Source organism: Xiphophorus couchianus, chromosome 5 (assembly GCF_001444195.1).
Source record: "Xiphophorus couchianus chromosome 5, X_couchianus-1.0, whole genome shotgun sequence".
Taxonomy (NCBI): Eukaryota; Metazoa; Chordata; class Actinopteri; order Cyprinodontiformes; family Poeciliidae; genus Xiphophorus; species Xiphophorus couchianus.
This window is the reverse complement of record NC_040232.1, coordinates 1215772-1233151: the sequence shown is the minus strand read 5'-3', so window position 1 is coordinate 1233151 and position 17380 is coordinate 1215772. Positions and strand designations below refer to the sequence as shown.

Here is a 17380-nt window from a genome sequence, read left to right as displayed (position 1 = left end):
TGACAGAGGTTAGGCTGAGAGGTATTGGATTGAAGTTGATTTTATTATTGTCTCTTGGATTTGATGGTTGCATCTGTTTCCTGCTACTGCTGAACTCTGGGTGACCCCCTAACCCCTCACCCTAACCCCTCACCCATTAAATGAGCAAACAGTCACTGGTGGACGTTCTGTGTGTCACCCTGCAGTCCTCTGATGGCTGTAACCAATCAGGGTGTTTGAGTGAATAAAGGTGTAACTACTGGTTGCTTAGCAAAACAAGGAGAAGATCAAAATTTCTCCTCTGAGATTTACAAACCAAAACTCTAAATCCTAACCAAACTTTAAGAGAATGTTGTGAAAATGTGAACGACGGTTAACGGGTCTGGTCTGTGGGAGTTCTGTGGTGAGCTAACCCGACCCGACCCGACCAGTTCCTAATGAATTTCACCAGAACCTGTGGACTGGGTTTGGACCTGTAGTGACCTTCTGGTTCTGACCCGGTTTATTGTCTGGATCTGGAATATTTCAGGATAAAAAGCGTTTGATGAACCTGGAGGGAACCGGGCTTTAGGTTCTGATCCAGGAGGTTAAAGGATGTAGATAGTCACACACAGTCAGCTGATCTGCTTCACTTTATTAAAGCTGTGGGTTCAATAAACCCTGAGCAGGTTCTCACAGGCATAAATACTGAGGAGCTGCAGCGCCCTCTATCAGGTCAAAGTGGTACAGCAGGAGGGAGGAAGAGCTCAGGAACAGCAGGACTGTTGGTCGGTTCTGGGTTAGATGACCCGGTGGAGCCCAGCTGCAGGTCAGTAGAAATGAATGAATGAATGAATGGATGAATGAATGTGTGGATGAATGAATGTGTGTTCTCAATTTGAGTTTGAAACTTTCTTAAATAATCCGTTTTATTAAATAACTTCTGAAATGAAAGCAGCTGATCATAGTGAATGACTTCTGACTGCAGCTGAACACCAGAACCAGAACCAGAACCAGTTCTGAGTACCCAATGAGAGAATGCTGATGGACGTCCTGGTCGTCTCACCTGACCAGGTGAGTCCTCTCAGGTTAAGCTGAGCTTGGTGGATTCATGCATGTTAGTGAAGGTTATGATAATTAACAGGTAAATACTAATTAATATAATAAATACACTTAAAATCAGACTGAGGCTCAACACTGTGGCCTTGCTGTCCTATCCAGTAATTATTATATAATTATTATGATTATGATAGTGACTCTGTAGTATTGTGGACATTTTGTAGCTCAGTGGAGCAGCAGCATCTTCTCAGTCTGGGTGTTTTGCTCTCATCTGTCCTCTTGGGGGCGCTCTGGGTTTCAGCCACACATGGTCACAAAGAGCCACTGTGGAGAAGAAGCAACAGACAAACAGTGAATGTCAGGCGCCCCTGGTGGCTGCACTTCCTGTCTGTTGTCATGGAAACGTCAGTTCATTTGAGTCTCACTGGATATCTAGAATCAGTTCATTAGAATGATCCGTTCATCAGATCTCACAGTTCGTTTCTACAGAACAGCGCCTCCTCCAGCACAATCTGCGTACGTCATTATTCAGAACCCGATCCGTTTCCGCCGTGACCAGAACCCGGAAGACCCACCCAGCAGGACGCCGACCTCATCGAAAACTGAGAATGACTCAGCAGGTGAAGTGATTCGCTTCAGTTTGATCACTTATCGGTGTGACCACTTTAAAATGTTTAAGAAGAAAATAAGAAGTTCATACCATTTTCAAGACAGTAATGCTAAGCAACATCGTCTTTTAATTATTTATTTTTTGTTTTAAATTACTTATGTAAGTTTCTCATTATTCCAGTAACAAAAAGGATTTTGTGTATCTCACTTAATAAGTTAACAGAGAGCTGGTGAAACTAGATAAGAAATGAAAGTCTGATGCTGGAGAAGTAAACTAGCAATATTTAAGTCCAGAGGAGCAGAACCAAGACAGAACAGGGTTTGGTACCTCCATGAGGTTCATCTCCACAGTTCCAGTCCCGTCTCTGTCCAGGCCCTGGAAGATTCCTGACCAACAGACTCCAACAGGTCAGTTCAGAACCACATGAACAGAACCGGCTCACGGATCAGGGTGTGGACTTACTGAACATGGTCTCCAGTTTGACCAGGCAGCAGGTGAAGTTGTCGAAGTCGATGATTTCATTGTCGGCGTATCGAGCGATCAACATCTGATACAGCTTGTTGTTCAGTTTGAACCCTGCAGATGGAGCACATCACGGGTCAGGTCCGGAGAACCAAGCCCGGTCCAACCCATGGACCGGGCTTGGACAATTTATTGTCCGGGTTATGGACAATAAACAGCAGCCTCTCCACCACATAGTGGACAGACAGCGGAGCACCTTCTCACATAGGCTGCTCCAGCTCCGCTGTTGTAGGGACAGATACAGGAAATCCTTCCTGCCACATGCCATCTCACTGTACAATAAAAGCTAAATCATTGTTCTGCACTAATCAGTCCAATTTGCACAACTGCACTGTGGCACACTGCTGTACATATATTTACATATACATTCTGTTCTGCATTTTGAATCTTTGCAAGGACTGCTCTAAGCTGCTTTTATATTGACAGCATTTCATATTTTATTCTTATTTTATCTTGTCTACAACTACTACTCAGTGGTGGTTGTTGTTGTGTCTTGTCTCTATGCTGCTGTAACTGCGAAATAATTTCCCTGCTGGGATGAATAAAGTAATTCTATTCTATTCTATTCTATGTTAAACTTCTTCCGGGAACATAAAACTCACCGCCGTTTTCCAGCGCCAGACGCATCTCATAAGAGTTCATGCAGCCGGACTTATCCAGATCAAACTCTCTGAAGATCCCCTGGAACACAACATAATCTCCTGAAAACCTAAACTGGACCCAGCAGGTTCTTAACCCTGACCCGTCTGGGTCAGAACCAGCCTGACTCACCAGCCACTTCCTAATCTTGTTCCAAAGGATCTGAAACTCCAGCAGACCGAGCCGAGCGCTGCCGTCTTTCTGAGCTTCAGTTAAGGTGTACCTGATCCAGACCCGGTAATGTGTTCTGACCAGGCCAGAACCTCGTTCAGGCCGGATCAGAACCGACCCTGTCATTCAGAGGGAGGATACGTCCATAAGGCTGACCATGGCCCGGCAGGACTCCATGCTGAATCCATCCGTCTGCAGGTCTCTGTCTGCAACAACAGACACAAGAAACAAGAAGCATCTTCAGGAAGTGGAACCTGAAACCTGCAGGAAGTGGAACCTGAAGCTTGCAGGAAGTGGAACCTGAAACCTGCAGGAAGTGGAACCTGAAACCTACAGGAAGTGAAACCTGAAACCTACAGGAAGTGAAACCTGAAACCTACAGGAAGTGAAACCTGAAACCTGCAGGAAGTGGAACCTGAAACCTACAGGAAGTGAAACCTGAAACCTACAGGAAGTGGAACCTGAAACCTACAGGAAGTGAAACCTGAAACTTACAGGAGGTGGAACCTGAAACCTACAGGAAGTGGAACCTGAAACTTACAGGAAGTGAAACCTGAAACCTACAGGAAGTGAAACCTGAAACCTACAGGAAGTGAAACCTGAAACCTACAGGAAGTGAAACCTGAAACCTGCAGGAAGTGGAACCTGAAACCTACAGGAAGTGGAACCTGAAACCTACAGGAAGTGAAACCTGAAACCTACAGGAAGTGAAACCTGAAACCTACAGGAAGTGGAACCTGAAACCTGCAGGAAGTGGAACCTGAAACCTGCAGGAAGTGGAACCTGAAACCTACAGGAAGTGGAACCTGAAACCTACAGGAAGTGAAACCTGAAACCTACAGGAAGTGAAACCTGAAACCTACAGGAAGTGAAACCTGAAACCTACAGGAAGTGAAACCTGAAACCTGCAGGAAGTGGAACCTGAAACCTACAGGAAGTGGAACCTGAAACCTACAGGAAGTGAAACCTGAAACTTACAGGAGGTGGAACCTGAAACCTACAGGAAGTGGAACCTGAAACTTACAGGAAGTGGAACCTGAAGCCTACAGGAAGTGGAACCTGAAACCTTCAGGACGTGGAACCGGAAGCCTACAGGAGGTGGGAGGTGGAACCTGAAACCTGCAGGAAGTGGAACCGGAAGCCTGCAGGAAGTGGAACCTGAAACCTTCAGGACGTGGAACCGGAAGCCTGCAGGAAGTGGAACCTGAAACCTTCAGGACGTGGAACCGGAAGCCTGCAGGAAGTGGAACCTGAAGCCTGCAGGAAGTGGAACCTGAAACCTTCAGACTGTGATGTTCTGGCTCTACCCTGCAGACCCTAACATCTCCACCCAGTGTACACCTGGTAGATACTGCTGGGGGAACCCTGTTGTGTGGAACCTGATTGGCTGCAGGAACATGGATGACCCGCCCTACATGTGCAGATTTCAAAAAGACTCACGTTTGGAGACGACCCTGTTGAGGACGGTTCTGAGCTCCCGCACTGAGATCTCCATGTCCTGAGGACAGGAAGCAAAGAGTGAGCAGGTTTCTGAGCATGCTCAGAGCTGAGCAGCCACTGAAAGAGCCTGAGGATTTGAACTCACTTCTCCGGACAGCTGAGCAAACAAGGACCTAAAGGAGTCGTCAATGTCACCCTCAGAGATTTCCTCCTGTGAACACAAAGTAAGGCGTTACTGATGTGAGGCCACTTTCTTCAGTAACTAATAATCTAAGGCGTTGCGTTTTCAAATCCAGTTCTCAGACTACAGTTACTTATCGAAATCAGTTTGCGTTACTATTTTCTTTTGTCATTTCCTCTACGCGTCTTGGGGAGCGAGCGCCGTTTCTATGCGACAGCATCAGCAGAAACCAACAATGGAAACGAGACGCACATTTTCCTGCTGGAAAAACAGGAACTGTTTAGAGTTTGTCATGGAGTCTGATTATTATAAGCAGCTATGGGTTTGTCTTTTTCTAAAGTCGCTTGCAGATTTAATGAATCACTGGCTGCAGTTTTGGGCTGTTTTTGAACATGAAGTTACTGATTTGGGCTTGGAAATAATCAGAGACATAATCAGCCCCAGAATGTGTCGACATCCAGGTAGTTTAGTCCATCGTTTCCGTCCTGCTGCGTCTTTGTTAATGTCAAGTTAAAATATGACCTCTGAATGAGGTGGAGCTTCGCTTTGCGCTACAACAAACTGCAAACATGGAGACTAATATGAACAGAGCAATGAAGGTGAAAACAGCCCCGAATGAACGAGTCCGTAAAGTTGTACAACTAAACGGCATTATAATTATTAATATTAAGATATGTGTCACTAATCTGTGCAGCCAGCTGAGCTGAGGAGCCGCAGCAGGAGCCGCAGCAGGAGCCGCAGCAGGAGCCGCAGCAGGAGCCGCAGCAGGAGCCGCAGCAGGAGCGCTGCGACAGCGAGCACAGGGCCGTAACACACAGCCTGGAGGCTGGGGGCAGACGGGGGGCTTTAAAATCCTTCTTATAGTTTTCCAGACAATAGAAACACAAAAACGCACAAATTACTAAAGTTTTTTTTTGTATTGTTGTAACCAGTAAAAAATCTTCCCTTCAGTTCAACCTTATAAGTGGAGACACATTGTTGATGTTAACATTATAAAATACTGTAGCTTGCAATAAATGGTGGTAACTCTCCTTAACGTGTATATTCTCCTGACTGGTCCTTTTAGAAACAAACAGTCGATATAATGACAACCAAAAGTCAGGGGATTTTAATATGCAGCAGAGACTTTAACGTCTGATTAAATCTGAAAATGGGCTCTTCAAACGGGAAACATTAACATTAAAACATTAGCAGGAGATTAAATACCTGGATGAGTGAGGTGGAGTCGTGGACGTTTGGAGAGAAAGAAACCCAAAGAGTCGAGATTACTCTCACTACTCACAACGTCTTCTACTAGATTACTGCTTTATGTTCAGGGAGGTCGTTTCAGGGCAGACAGCTGTGAAATGGGACCTGATACTCTTTCAGGTCATGGACCCATTTACATCTCAATCCGTCTGAATAACAACAGGAGGTCCAATCTGGAGACTGAACTCTAACATTTTGAACAAATTGGACATTAGAGATAAACTAAAACGTGAAATTAATTTATATTTAGAAAATAACGATAATGAGGAAGTGACTCCTCCTATAATCTGGGACGCGTTAAAAGCAGTGATTAGGGGTAAAATTATATCCATAACCTCATATGAGAAGAGAATCAGAGAAAAAAAACTCCAGGAATTAGAAGAAGATTTGAAACGATTACAGAGAGAACATGCAAAATCTCCCAAAGACGACAACACCAAACATAAGATTATAAAACTAAAGAAAGAAATAGAAGAAATAAACATTCAGGAAATCCAAAAAAAGCTTATTTTTATAAAACAGCAATACTATGAGGTAGGTGGGAAATCCCTGAAACTTTTATCATATAGGTTAAGAAAACAACAAGCCTGCAGAACTATACATAAAATAAGAAACAGCGTAACAAAGGCAATAGAAACTAATCCAGAGAAAATCAAAAACTGCTTTTAAAAATACTATAAAACATTATATTCCCAGTCACAGACAAGCAGCGACAACCAGACCGATGCCTTTCCGGAAAAGATCAATCTTCCAGCGATCACTGATGAACAAAATAAAAAATTAATATCCAAAATTACAAAAGAGGAAATTCAATCAGCAATCAAGAGAACTAAACAGGGAAAGTCTCCAGGGACAGATGGATTCACTACAGAATGGTACAAAATTATGCAACACCAACTAATCCCAACATTAGAGAAAACTTTCAACTGGGTTTTAGAAAATAAAAATATTCGCCCTCATGGAGAGAAGCAGTGATTTCAGTCACACCGAAGGAAGGGAAAGACAAACTGGAACGTGGGAGTTATCGTCCTGTAAGTCTTCAATGATTATAAACTCTTCACCTCCATACTGTCTAAAACAATAGAAGTCATATTACCAGCTTTAATACATAAAGGTCAGACTGGCTGATCATATTCAAAGACATTAGGAAAACACATTATGAGAAAAGTCACTCAGCAGAAACTACAGGAACTGATATTAAGTCTAGATGCAGAGAAAGCATTTGATTCGGTCGTTTTTTTAAAGTGCTTTCAAAATTTGGATTTCATACAAAGATAATCGACACATTTAAATCATTATATACTAAACCAACAGCTAGAACTAAAATGAATGGAGATTTGACCGATTCATTCACTTTGGAGAGAGGAAGGAGACGGGGCTGTTGTCACCTCTCCTCCTCACCTTGTTTACTGAGCCATGAGTCAACTGATCAGGCAGAGGTCAGAGGTCACAACGACATCTGGGGAGCAAAAACTATCCTTGATCGCTGACGATTTATTGATAAGTATAACACAGACAATCTCAACACTGATGAAGTTACTCGAAGAGTTTATTTTAATCTCTGGTTACAAAATTAATATAAATAAAACTCAAATATTAACATTTAACTACGATCCACCGTCTTCAATAAAGACTGAGTACAACTGGAATTGGGTCTATCAAATATTTGGGTTTCACTATCGAGGGATTTGTATCTGTTTGATATAAATTACGGCCCACTAAATTTGAAAATAAAATCAGATTTACATAGATGGAATGTTTTTCCCTTTTTAAGTTTGAGCTCCCGGATAGAATCCATCAGGATGAATATCCTTCCACAATTATTGTACTTATTTAATGTCTACCAGTCAGAATCCCAGCTAAACGGTTCTCAGAGTGGGATAGATTAATAACGAGGTATCTGTGGCAGGGTAAAAAATTAAGTTTAGAACTCTGCAACTAAAAAAGGAAAAGGTGGAATGGGCCTTAATACGACCATGCAGCCCAGCTGAGACCTTTAGTCTGCCTCTGTTCACCATCATACACCGCAGCGTGGAGGGAAAGAGAAGGAACCACGATAACAGGAATCCCACTAACAGCCCTACTTAGTGATTATAAATTATTAAAACAGCAGATCCCAGAAGACTCTATGACTGGTAGCTTCCTCAAGTCCTGGCAGGAATTGGCTAAAATTTGTAGAATATGAGACATATCTAAAATGTCTAAAATTATGCAAAATGATTCAGATTTTACACCAAATAGAATTGATATGGTAATTCAAGTTATGGACCTCAAAAGGATTAACTACCTATTATTCATTTGCCCACAAAGGGATATTTCAGAGTTTTGAAACCTTACAGACGGATCATGGACTGGAAAAGATTATTTTTTAGGTACCTGACATTATTTTAATAGAAACTTTAAGGAGGTGTTGAGAAAAAATGATTCAAGTTTCATGGAGGTATTTCTATCACTAATTAATCCCAGATCAGACAGCAGAATTATCTCTAAATTATATAATGCCATACAGCTATCTAAACATGAGAATACAGAATATACTGTATAAAGAGGAAAAGGAAATGAAGGTATTAATCCCACAAGAAGGCTGGGAGGAAATCTGTCAGCCGCACTGAGTCTCCACCGGATCAAACACATGGCGGGAGTTTTGCTGGAAAAACCATTTTTTGTTCCACCCATTCAGAGACGATATGAAAGCAACGGGACGCCTGCTGGAGACTTGGTGGGTCCAACGGAGCCAAACCACCTCCATGTTTTTGGGACTGGCAGGTAATAAAACCATATTGGGAAAAGTTCCACAAACACATTGAAAATATATTTAATGTAAAAATTCCATTCAAATGTGAATCTTTGTATTTGGGCAACTTACAGTTGGACACATGGACCAACAAAGACTAAAAACTGCTGGTTATACTGGCAGCCAGTAAGAAATCCATCACCAGGAAATGGCTTCAACTGGATCCACCCACCATCGACGAATGGATTGAAATTGTTTACCAGATTTATCTTATGGAAAAGATTTATTTTTCCCTCCAAGTTGAAAAAGGAAAGTTTTATAAGATCAGGACCAAATGGACTGAGTATGTAAAACCAATTGGATCCGACTTCAGTTGACTGTACTTTGAATTATGTGCCCTGCACTTTTATGTTCTTGTGGTTTTTATTGATGGAGATGGTGCATTCCCCTTTATTGTTCAATTCTGTTCACTTTTGTTATTTTTCACAACAAAAATTAGTAATAATCTGTAAAAGAAAATACCAGAAAGGCAGTATGGACAAAATCACTTGGACTCTCTGGTTGTAAACTCATGTATGATCTTAAATGGGTAAAGCTGTAATTAACGAATGTGATGGGAATCTGTCTTTCTAAATAAAAAAATAATTACAAAAATAGCTTACAATAAGTATTGGCAAATATCAATGGGATTTTCACAGCGTTGTTGTTAGCAGCTGCTGAAAGTAACTTAAATGTTTTAATGTCACTTAGTTACTTTCCAAATCAAGTAATCAGTAAACTGATTAAAGTTACTTTTTCAAAGTAACTATGCCACCACTGGTCATCTCTCACCTCCTCATCCAGGTTGGCCACCAACACATCGTCCATGTCCCTGCAGAGATTCACATGAGATTCACATGAGCACCAATCAGAGAAGACTGAAATCCAGAACCAGACCTTCTCCAGGTTTCTCACAGACTCACTCGGTCTCGGACTGTTTCTCAGTGAAAACCCTGAGGACAAAGTCTGCCTCCTTTGAGGGCTCAAACGTAGACGGGACGATCAGGTACTCTCCGGGCGGGAGGCGGAACCTGGAGCTCACCTCCCGCAGGTTGATGAAGCTTTCAGAGCGAGCGCAGGAGGAGTGGCGCAGGAAGAAGTCCTTCTTCATGTGGACACCTGCAGAACCTCGGAACTGCCAGATGACCGGACGGAGAGCGTCAGCGTCGTTCCCAGAGACAGTACATATGAAATAAATGATAAGAACTGACCTCCTTGGGAATCTGTGAATGAGACAGAAAGAAGAAGTCCTGAAACAGAGTCAACAGAACGCTCTGTAGTGACGAAAGTGAGGAACCGGGACTCAGTGCCGTCCTACAGGACTGGCAAGAGGTTCTGATGTTTGCTTCAATCTGATCTTACAGTAGGTGATGGAATCAATCACCAGCAAACACAATGAACCAGATATTCCTGCTGTGTTCGGAGCACCAAAGGTACCAAAGGCACCAGGTGATGGTCAACCCAACACCCAGGACTTCCTGTCCTGTGGGTAAACCTGCAACTGTTCCTGCACTCGTTAAGAAGGTTGATTCACTCTGACTGCTGCATTTGGTGTCTTGAAGCCCATTTGATCGAGAATTTTCCAGGCTGCTGGAGGGAAAACCAGACCTGGATCCGGAGTTTCTCCACAGTCTGCCATTGGAAACAAAAGGTACTCCAACCCGACCCACTTAGACCACTTTAATCAAACTCTAGATCGTTGGCCTGGAAAATCCCATTTGTTAGGGGAGATCTGAAAAGAGCAAACTCTGGTCCACCTGCAAACTTCCGTCTTCTTCAGTGGTTCTTGGTGCAGCGCCCCCACAGGCCAGGAGGGGAACAAGTTGGTTTGACTCAGAGCAGAAAGAAAGAGAACCACAGCAGCTGGAGAGGGAGCAGAAGATGACGTTCTGGTTCCAGTAGAACCGGCTCGACCGGACCATCAGGAGGAAAACAGCTTTAGCACAGCGTTTCTGACAAGGTGGTTAGTTTTCTAGTTTTCATGCAGTTCTCAGAGAACGTGGCGGTTTTTGTGGCAGTGGAAGAAATGTTGCAATACTCTAGCAGCTCTGACCTCATAGATGGCGAAGCCGATGGTGTGCATGTCCTCGTCGTGGCGGCGGAACTGGCGGCGGTCCTTCTGCATCAGAGCCACCAGGAAGCTGCAGGCGGCCTGGTCATCCTCAGGGTCATCGTCCTCCTCTAGAAGAGTGATCTTGTACTGAGGGTTGATCCAGAAGGTGTCTGCAGATAGGCATCATGGGAAATGAAGTCTTATCAGAGGTAGATCCATGACAGTGGTGCGGATGAAAGCTCTAGAGCCTTTATCCTCACTGGGGTGGTTCCTGCAGCCTCCAGCTGTGCTTCCTTTCCTCCAGCTGCCCTCGTACGTCACGGTGGTCCAGAAGCTGGTGGCATCCTGACTCAGTGCATCTGGAGTCAGGTTGCAAATCTCCAGACGTGAGAACTGATGCAGAAACTCCTGGAAGGACATCCTGACACAGAAGAACATCAACCCGTTGGGACATTCTGGAGTTCAAGGACTTGGACCGCCCAGTACCAACCTACCAGAACTCTCCATCCTCCATCTTACACAGCATCTCATCCTTTTCTGCAGAATCAATGGCGTTCCACTCTGAGGAGCTGAAACATCAAGATTCCCATCAATGATCCAACTCAAACCTTCTGTTCTTCCTTTCTGTGGAGCACTGACCTGTCGCTCCAGGCGCCGGTCCACTCCACCTGACCCCAGGGGTTCCTGATCCGGATCAGACGCTCCTGCCGCCCACGGTACTCCAGCTGCAGGAGAAACCAGGAGACAACACACATCAGTGAGCTCTGGTCCAGCATCCAGACTATAGCACCGGGTTGTCTAACCGTGACAGCGAGAGCCGCTCTGAGCTCACCTGTCTGACACCAGTCACTGAGTAGGCGTGGCCTTTCACCAGCTTCTTGAAGGTAACGGCCTCCATGTCAAAGGCACTGGTGATCTAAGGACAGAGCACACTCAGTCATCTTCAACTCACTCAGACTTAGTTTGTTTCTACAAGGAGGCCCGATGGACTCTGGAGTCCGGGAGTTCCTGGAGGCTGAGTGGAACAAGTCCAGCAGGGACTCACATCTATGGAGCATCCCAGCAGCGATCCTCTCTCCAGAGCTTTGCCGATGATCCGGTAGAGATCTCTGGGAGCTTTTTTCAGCTCATACATCTCCGCCACGCCTCCAGTAAAGTCCTCAAAACCTTCAGTGGTGCTGCCGCCGGACAAGGCCTCATACGAGCCATTCAGCCTCAGAAAACACAAACAGGGATGGATGGTTGGATGGATAATCAGGTGGATGGACAAATGTATGGATGGTTCCAGTTCTTACTTGGCGTAGGCCTTTTCCAGCAGGGCGCTCCAGAACTCGCTTCCCTCAGCTGAATGGACGAACAGCAGCTCTCCATCTTTAACCGGCAGCCGGTCGTCAATCACCACGTCCACCCACTTGCCAAACTGCCAGAACTGAGTACAGACAGACTGAATCCAATCCTGTCTACCAAACTCAGATTTGTAGAATCAGCAGTGAAACTCTGTGACGGCCCAGTCCAAGGATCCAGGCCTGCAGGGCCGGTGACCTGCTAATGACCTGATGATGAAGCAGACACAAACCTGCAGTGCACCGGCCCTCCAGGCCTGGAGGAAGGACTGGTTCCTCCTACTAGGCCACGTCAGGGGGCGTGGCCTGCTGGCAGGTAGAATCTCACCTGGAAGTGAAAGATGCCGGCGTACAGGTGGCTGAAGTCCTGGCCATGAGGAACCACCCGATGAAGCAGCTGCTGGTTGAGAGTCAGAGATCCGATAGCAGCCAGCAGCCAGCAGTCGCCTGGAGGACAGAGCGAGAGGAGTCAGCTGACGCTTCACTTGGCCAGGTGAGACCAGGAGAGACCAAGAGAGACCAAGAGAGACCAGGAGAGACCAGGCGAGACCAGGAGAGACCAGGTGAAACCAGGAGAGACCAGGAGAGACCAGGTGAGACCAGGAGAGACCAGGTGAAACCAGGAGAGACCAGGAGAGACCAGGTGAAACCAGGAGAGACCAGGAGAGACCAGGTGAAACCAGGAGAGACCAGGTGAAACCAGGAGAGACCAGGAGAGACCAGGAGAGACCAGGTGAAACCAGGAGAGACCAGGAGAGACCAGGAGAGACCAGGTGAAACCAGGAGAGACCAGGAGAGACCAGGAGAGACCAGGTGAGACCAGGAGAGACCAGGTGAAACCAGGAGAGACCAGGAGAGACCAGGAGAGACCAGGTGAAACCAGGAGAGACCAGGAGAGACCAGGAGAGACCAGGTGAGACCAGGAGAGACCAGGAGAGACCAGGTGAAACCAGGAGAGACCAGGAGAGACCAGGAGAGACCAGGTGAGACCAGGTGAGACCAGGAGACACCAGGTGAGACCAGGTGAGACCAGGTGAAACCAGGTGAAACCAGGTGAAACCAGGAGAGACCAGGAGAGACCAGGAGAGACCAGGTGAGACCAGGTGAGACCAGGAGACACCAGGTGAGACCAGGTGAGACCGTCTGTCGCTGATACCGTTGGCTGCCATCAAACCCTCGTATCGCTGCCTCTAACTGACAGGCAGCAACTTTCACTGGTTTGTGGAAAAAAACCTTCAGATGATCACGCATTTAGAAAGAAGGGACTGGCCAGGTTCCAGGTCCTGGTTCTGATCCAGTATAACCAGCCACTGAGCCAGGAGAACCATCTCATCCCTGCAGCTCCTTCCAGGATGGTAGCAGTAATTCAAGCCTCATTCTGACTCTGGACTGAACCGGATCCATCCATCATCCATCCATCCATCCATCATCCATCAATCATCCATCCATCCATCATCCATCAATCATCCATCCATCCATCATCCATCCATCCATCATCCATCAATCATCCATCCATCCATCCATCATCCATCCATCATCCATCCATCCATCATCCATCCATCCATCCATCATCCATCCATCATCCATCCATCCATCCATCATCCATCCATCCATCATCCATCCATCCATCCATCCATCCATCCATCCATCATCCATCAATCATCCATCATCCATCCATCATCCATTCATCATCCATCCATCCATCATCCATCCATCATCCATCCATCATCCATCCATCCATCCATCATCCATCCATCATCCATCCATCCATCCATCCATCCATCATCCATCCATCATCCATCCATCCATCCATCATCCATCCATCCATCCATCCATCCATCATCCATCATCCATCATCCATCCATCCATCATCCATCCATCATCCATCCATCCATCCATCAGCCTGTGTTCCATGCTGCCTTCAGGTGTCCTCTGTAATCCTGACTTTCTCGATGTTGACTGCCTCAAGCTGCAGGTAAACAGGAAGTGTCTCCTGCTGGGAAATGGCTGATGCATGATTTATGATTATTGAGAAACATTAATTATTAACCACAACAGTCTCTGTCTGTTCTCTTATAAAAGGTTTATGTTCAGGGGCCATGGAGGTTAGGGGCCCCTGAGTCTGGGACAGTGTGTCACCAGGATTGTCCAGCAGGTGGGGCTAAAGCAGCTCCAAAGTGACTGAGTTGCTTGTATTTGTGAAACGGAGGCTGAGACTGAAGACACTGAGGAATTCTGGGACATTTTAAGGAATGTTGATGATATTATTAGTAGCTGAGGGATAAAAAATGTTCTTAGAGCAACAATCTGTTGAACCAGAATAGAAAGACATTCTGCAAAGGAAATTTGCTTAACCCTTTCATGCATAGTGGTCACTACAGTGGACAGCTGTCGAAAAGCCATTTTCTTCAGCTTCTAGTGGAGTTTTATGTTATAAATGCACACAGACCACTGAAGTGGACACTAAGGTATCATAAAATATACCATCAACTACTGGCCATCAGCTGCAAATGCAAGAAATTATTTTTGTTAAATCCAATATGGCCGACTGTAGACGACTCTTGATGCTGTCTCTCCTCTAGAAATATTGTGACATCAGATAAGCATAAAGAACAAAACTACTGATGTGTTTTTCAAATAACTTCTTTAATTTGGGAGAAAATTACAATTGATCACCTAGAAAAGATGAAATCTTTTTTTTTTTTACAAAATACTTTTCCTACCTTTTTTTAATTCCTTAAGAAAATTTAAAAAATTGGAAAAACATCCTGACACAAAGGATCATAATTCATGCATGAAAGGATTAAAAGGGAAATTAAGTATGAACTAAAAACAGAAAAACAGAAGTTCAAGGAAAGGCTGGAGAAAGATCAGCTGATTCTTCCTGGTTCTCATTCTCATAACTAAACGAGTTCAACATATTTTTCCTGAGGTTTGATTCTTCTGATTTAGTAACGAGATTTCACATCTGAAAAACAAACGTCTGCTCTTTTCTCTGACTTTTTCTCTGCAGCTGAATCTGTCAAACGCTGCCAGGCTGGAAAAGCCGTCAGGAAATACTCAAGGCTGGCTCCGATTTGATCATCTTCCACATGTCACTTCACCAGCAGGGGGGCCCAAAGTGGGTCCCTGAGGGCCGGCATCCTGCATGTTTTAGTGTCTCCCTGGTTTAACACACCTGGATCCAACTATGGCTCATCAGAGGCCTGAGAGGAACATGGACCTGCTGAGAAGGTTGTTGGTAAAACCAGGGAGGGAATGAAACAGGATGCCGGCCCTCAGGGACCCACTTTGGGCCCCCTGCTTTAAAGGAACCACTAGTGATTAAAATGGACCTTATGTGGGAAGTATTAATGTCAATGTAAAAATAATACAGTAATAATACTGTAGGTTATTTAGTTTTTATCAATTTTAATAAAATATTTTCACAGGAACGTCGCCATGTTGTTCGCGCTGCAATGCATTCTGGGTAAATGACGTGTAACGGTCCAACTGCCTGGCTCCTCCAGCCAAACAGTGATGAGAAACGTTGTTAAGTCTTTTTCATTTGAACCGGAGCGAATCGAAACCGATCAGAACTAGAAATAACAAGAGGTGATGATGAGGAGGAGCAAACAGAGGAAGAGTTGGCCGGTAAGTACTTCTGTAGCTCTGAATCCGGTTCGGCAAAAGAAGTTTAGGATCCGAACTTTGTCCGGTGTTGGTAGTGGTTCGGTACACTCAGTACCGGTGTTCTAGCTCCGTTAGCGCTGCTTGCCTTTGACGTTAACCCCGGCGTCTGTAGCGCTGTGTCCGGTTCGGCATCAGCTGTGCTGTGTAGAGTCCGGTGTCGGTGGTAACGGCGAAACCGGACTCTACCACCGACCCGGTGATGTCTCTGAGGGACATCACCGGGTCGGTCTCCAGTCCAGTTGCCTTCTCACTCCCTCCCAACTGCATCAGAGTTGAGGGAGGGAGTGAAACCTCGGTCTCAGCCGGACCGAGACCGAGGTTTTCAGAGTTTGATGTTTCAGTCTGGATTGGAATTCAAATTTGCATTCACACTCCCCAAACGGATCGGACTTTCTAGACAAACAAATTAGAGTAGAGACTAAACGGAGGGCCGCACCGTGGCGCACTCCAGGTTCTTTCCAGTCCAGAAACATGACTGTCAGGTTAATTGGTCTCTTAGGTCTGAGTGTCTATGGTTGTTTGTCCTGTCTGTCTCTGTGTTGCCCTGCGACAGACAGGTGACCTGTCCAGGTGACCCCGCCTCTCACCTGAAACGTTCACTGGAGATGGACCAGCACCTCCTGACACCGCTAGGGACCAGGTGTTAGAACAGGGGTGGGCAATCCTGGTCCTCGAGGGCCGGTGTCCTGCAAATCTTAGAAATCTCCCTGGTCCAACACACTTGAATCCAATAACTGAATCACCTCCTAAGTGCAGTCAGGTTCTCCAGAGTCCTGCTAATGACCTCATTATTTGACTCAGGTGTGTTGAAGTAGAGATGCATCTAAAAGTTGCAGGAGACTGACCCTCTAGGCCTGGAGTTGCCCACCCCTGTGTTAGAAAATGGATGGATGGACTAAACGGGGCTGGTGTGAATGCATCCTTAGTTTATCTGTCATATATATTTATATATACACAAACAGGAGGGCGGGGCTTCGGTTGCCATGACGCCAACCGGTCCCCAGGAGGGGGCATGACGATGCCAGAAAGGCAAAAGAAGCACACACTGGAGGCCCCGCCCCTCGTTTAGGCCCCGCCCCCCAGAGAGCTGCCGCTGTAGCAGCAGGTTGCAGCACCACTCAGTTTCCTCCTGACTGACTCATCAGCCTCACCAGCAGCTTTCTACCAAACACTGACTGGCCCCCCCCACCCCGGATCGCCCCGCCCACAGAGCTGCGCAGACAGGTAGCATCTGCCCCACTGCATGCTGGGAACTTAGGACCTTCAGCTTCAGGTTCTGAATGAGGTGTAGATGTGGGCAGGTTGCCATGGTAACTCACCCAGCGCCCCCTGGCAGATGTCGGTCCTCGTGGCTCCGCCCACAATGAACCGCGGCTCCGCCGACAGCTCCTGACCAGCCAATCAGAGAAGAGCTGCGTCACCGACACGTCCTCGACTCCCGGCCCGGTTCCGGTTCCGGTTCTTACCGTGGGCCGGCGCCACTCCACGCCCCGGGTCTTGGCGCTGAGTGGGCCCAGCTCCTTGAAGCCCAGAGAGCCGGGTTCTGCCGGGAAGAGCGGGTCCAGGAAGACGGTTCCGTTCTGCAGGCACTCCTCCCTCAGGGCCCAGAAGTCCTGGTTCTGGTACTGGACCGCCTGCTGGACCGAGCCCAGGCCCTCGGCCCGGTCCCGCTCGTGTTGGATTCGACCCGACACGCTGCTGAACATCCTGA

At 46.2% G+C, this 17380-nt stretch overlaps 1 protein-coding gene and 1 long non-coding RNA gene across 4 annotated transcripts; one reads left to right on the top strand and one right to left on the bottom strand.

Moving 5' to 3' along the window:
* Positions 1-593: 593 nt before the first annotated feature.
* On the bottom strand, positions 594-17375 carry LOC114144099 (calpain-1 catalytic subunit-like). 3 transcript variants are annotated; one of them, XM_028016585.1, is made up of 21 exons: positions 17136-17375; positions 16989-17058; positions 12326-12444; positions 11950-12083; positions 11700-11868; positions 11487-11570; positions 11294-11379; positions 11149-11223; positions 10915-11075; positions 10655-10824; positions 9813-9824; positions 9525-9736; positions 9394-9433; positions 4545-4610; positions 4400-4457; positions 3101-3165; positions 2921-2989; positions 2752-2830; positions 2090-2203; positions 1955-2013; positions 594-1341 (listed from the first exon to the last, which is right to left on the bottom strand). In XM_028016585.1, the coding sequence occupies exons 1-21, from the start codon at positions 17373-17375 to the stop codon at positions 1315-1317; spliced, it is 2109 nt and encodes a 702-aa protein (XP_027872386.1). In that variant the 3' UTR covers positions 594-1314. The 3 variants fall into 3 exon arrangements, with proteins under 3 accessions (XP_027872386.1, XP_027872385.1, XP_027872387.1); XM_028016584.1 differs by having other exon boundaries at positions 2752-2989; XM_028016586.1 differs by lacking the exons at positions 9813-9824; positions 10655-10824; positions 10915-11075; ... (6 more) ...; positions 16989-17058; positions 17136-17375 and having other exon boundaries at positions 9499-9638.
* Positions 7859-9216, top strand: LOC114144113 (uncharacterized). Its single transcript, XR_003595408.1, has 2 exons — positions 7859-8594; positions 8697-9216. It is a non-coding gene; the product is annotated as an uncharacterized LOC114144113 (long non-coding RNA).
* Positions 17376-17380: the final 5 nt, after the last annotated feature.

Bases quoted from the DNA above. Each gene is read 5' to 3' on its own strand.
- LOC114144099 (XM_028016584.1), bottom strand. From the start codon at position 17,375: ATGTTCAGCAGCGTGTCGGGTCGAATCCAACACGAGCGGGACCGGGCC. The intron at 12,084-12,325 runs GTGAGATTCTAC...GTCTGTACTCAG, and splicing joins CCGGCATCTTTCACTTCCAG to TTCTGGCAGTTTGGCAAGTG. The intron at 11,571-11,699 runs GTGAGTCCCTGC...CTCTGTCCTTAG, and splicing joins TGCTGGGATGCTCCATAGAT to ATCACCAGTGCCTTTGACAT.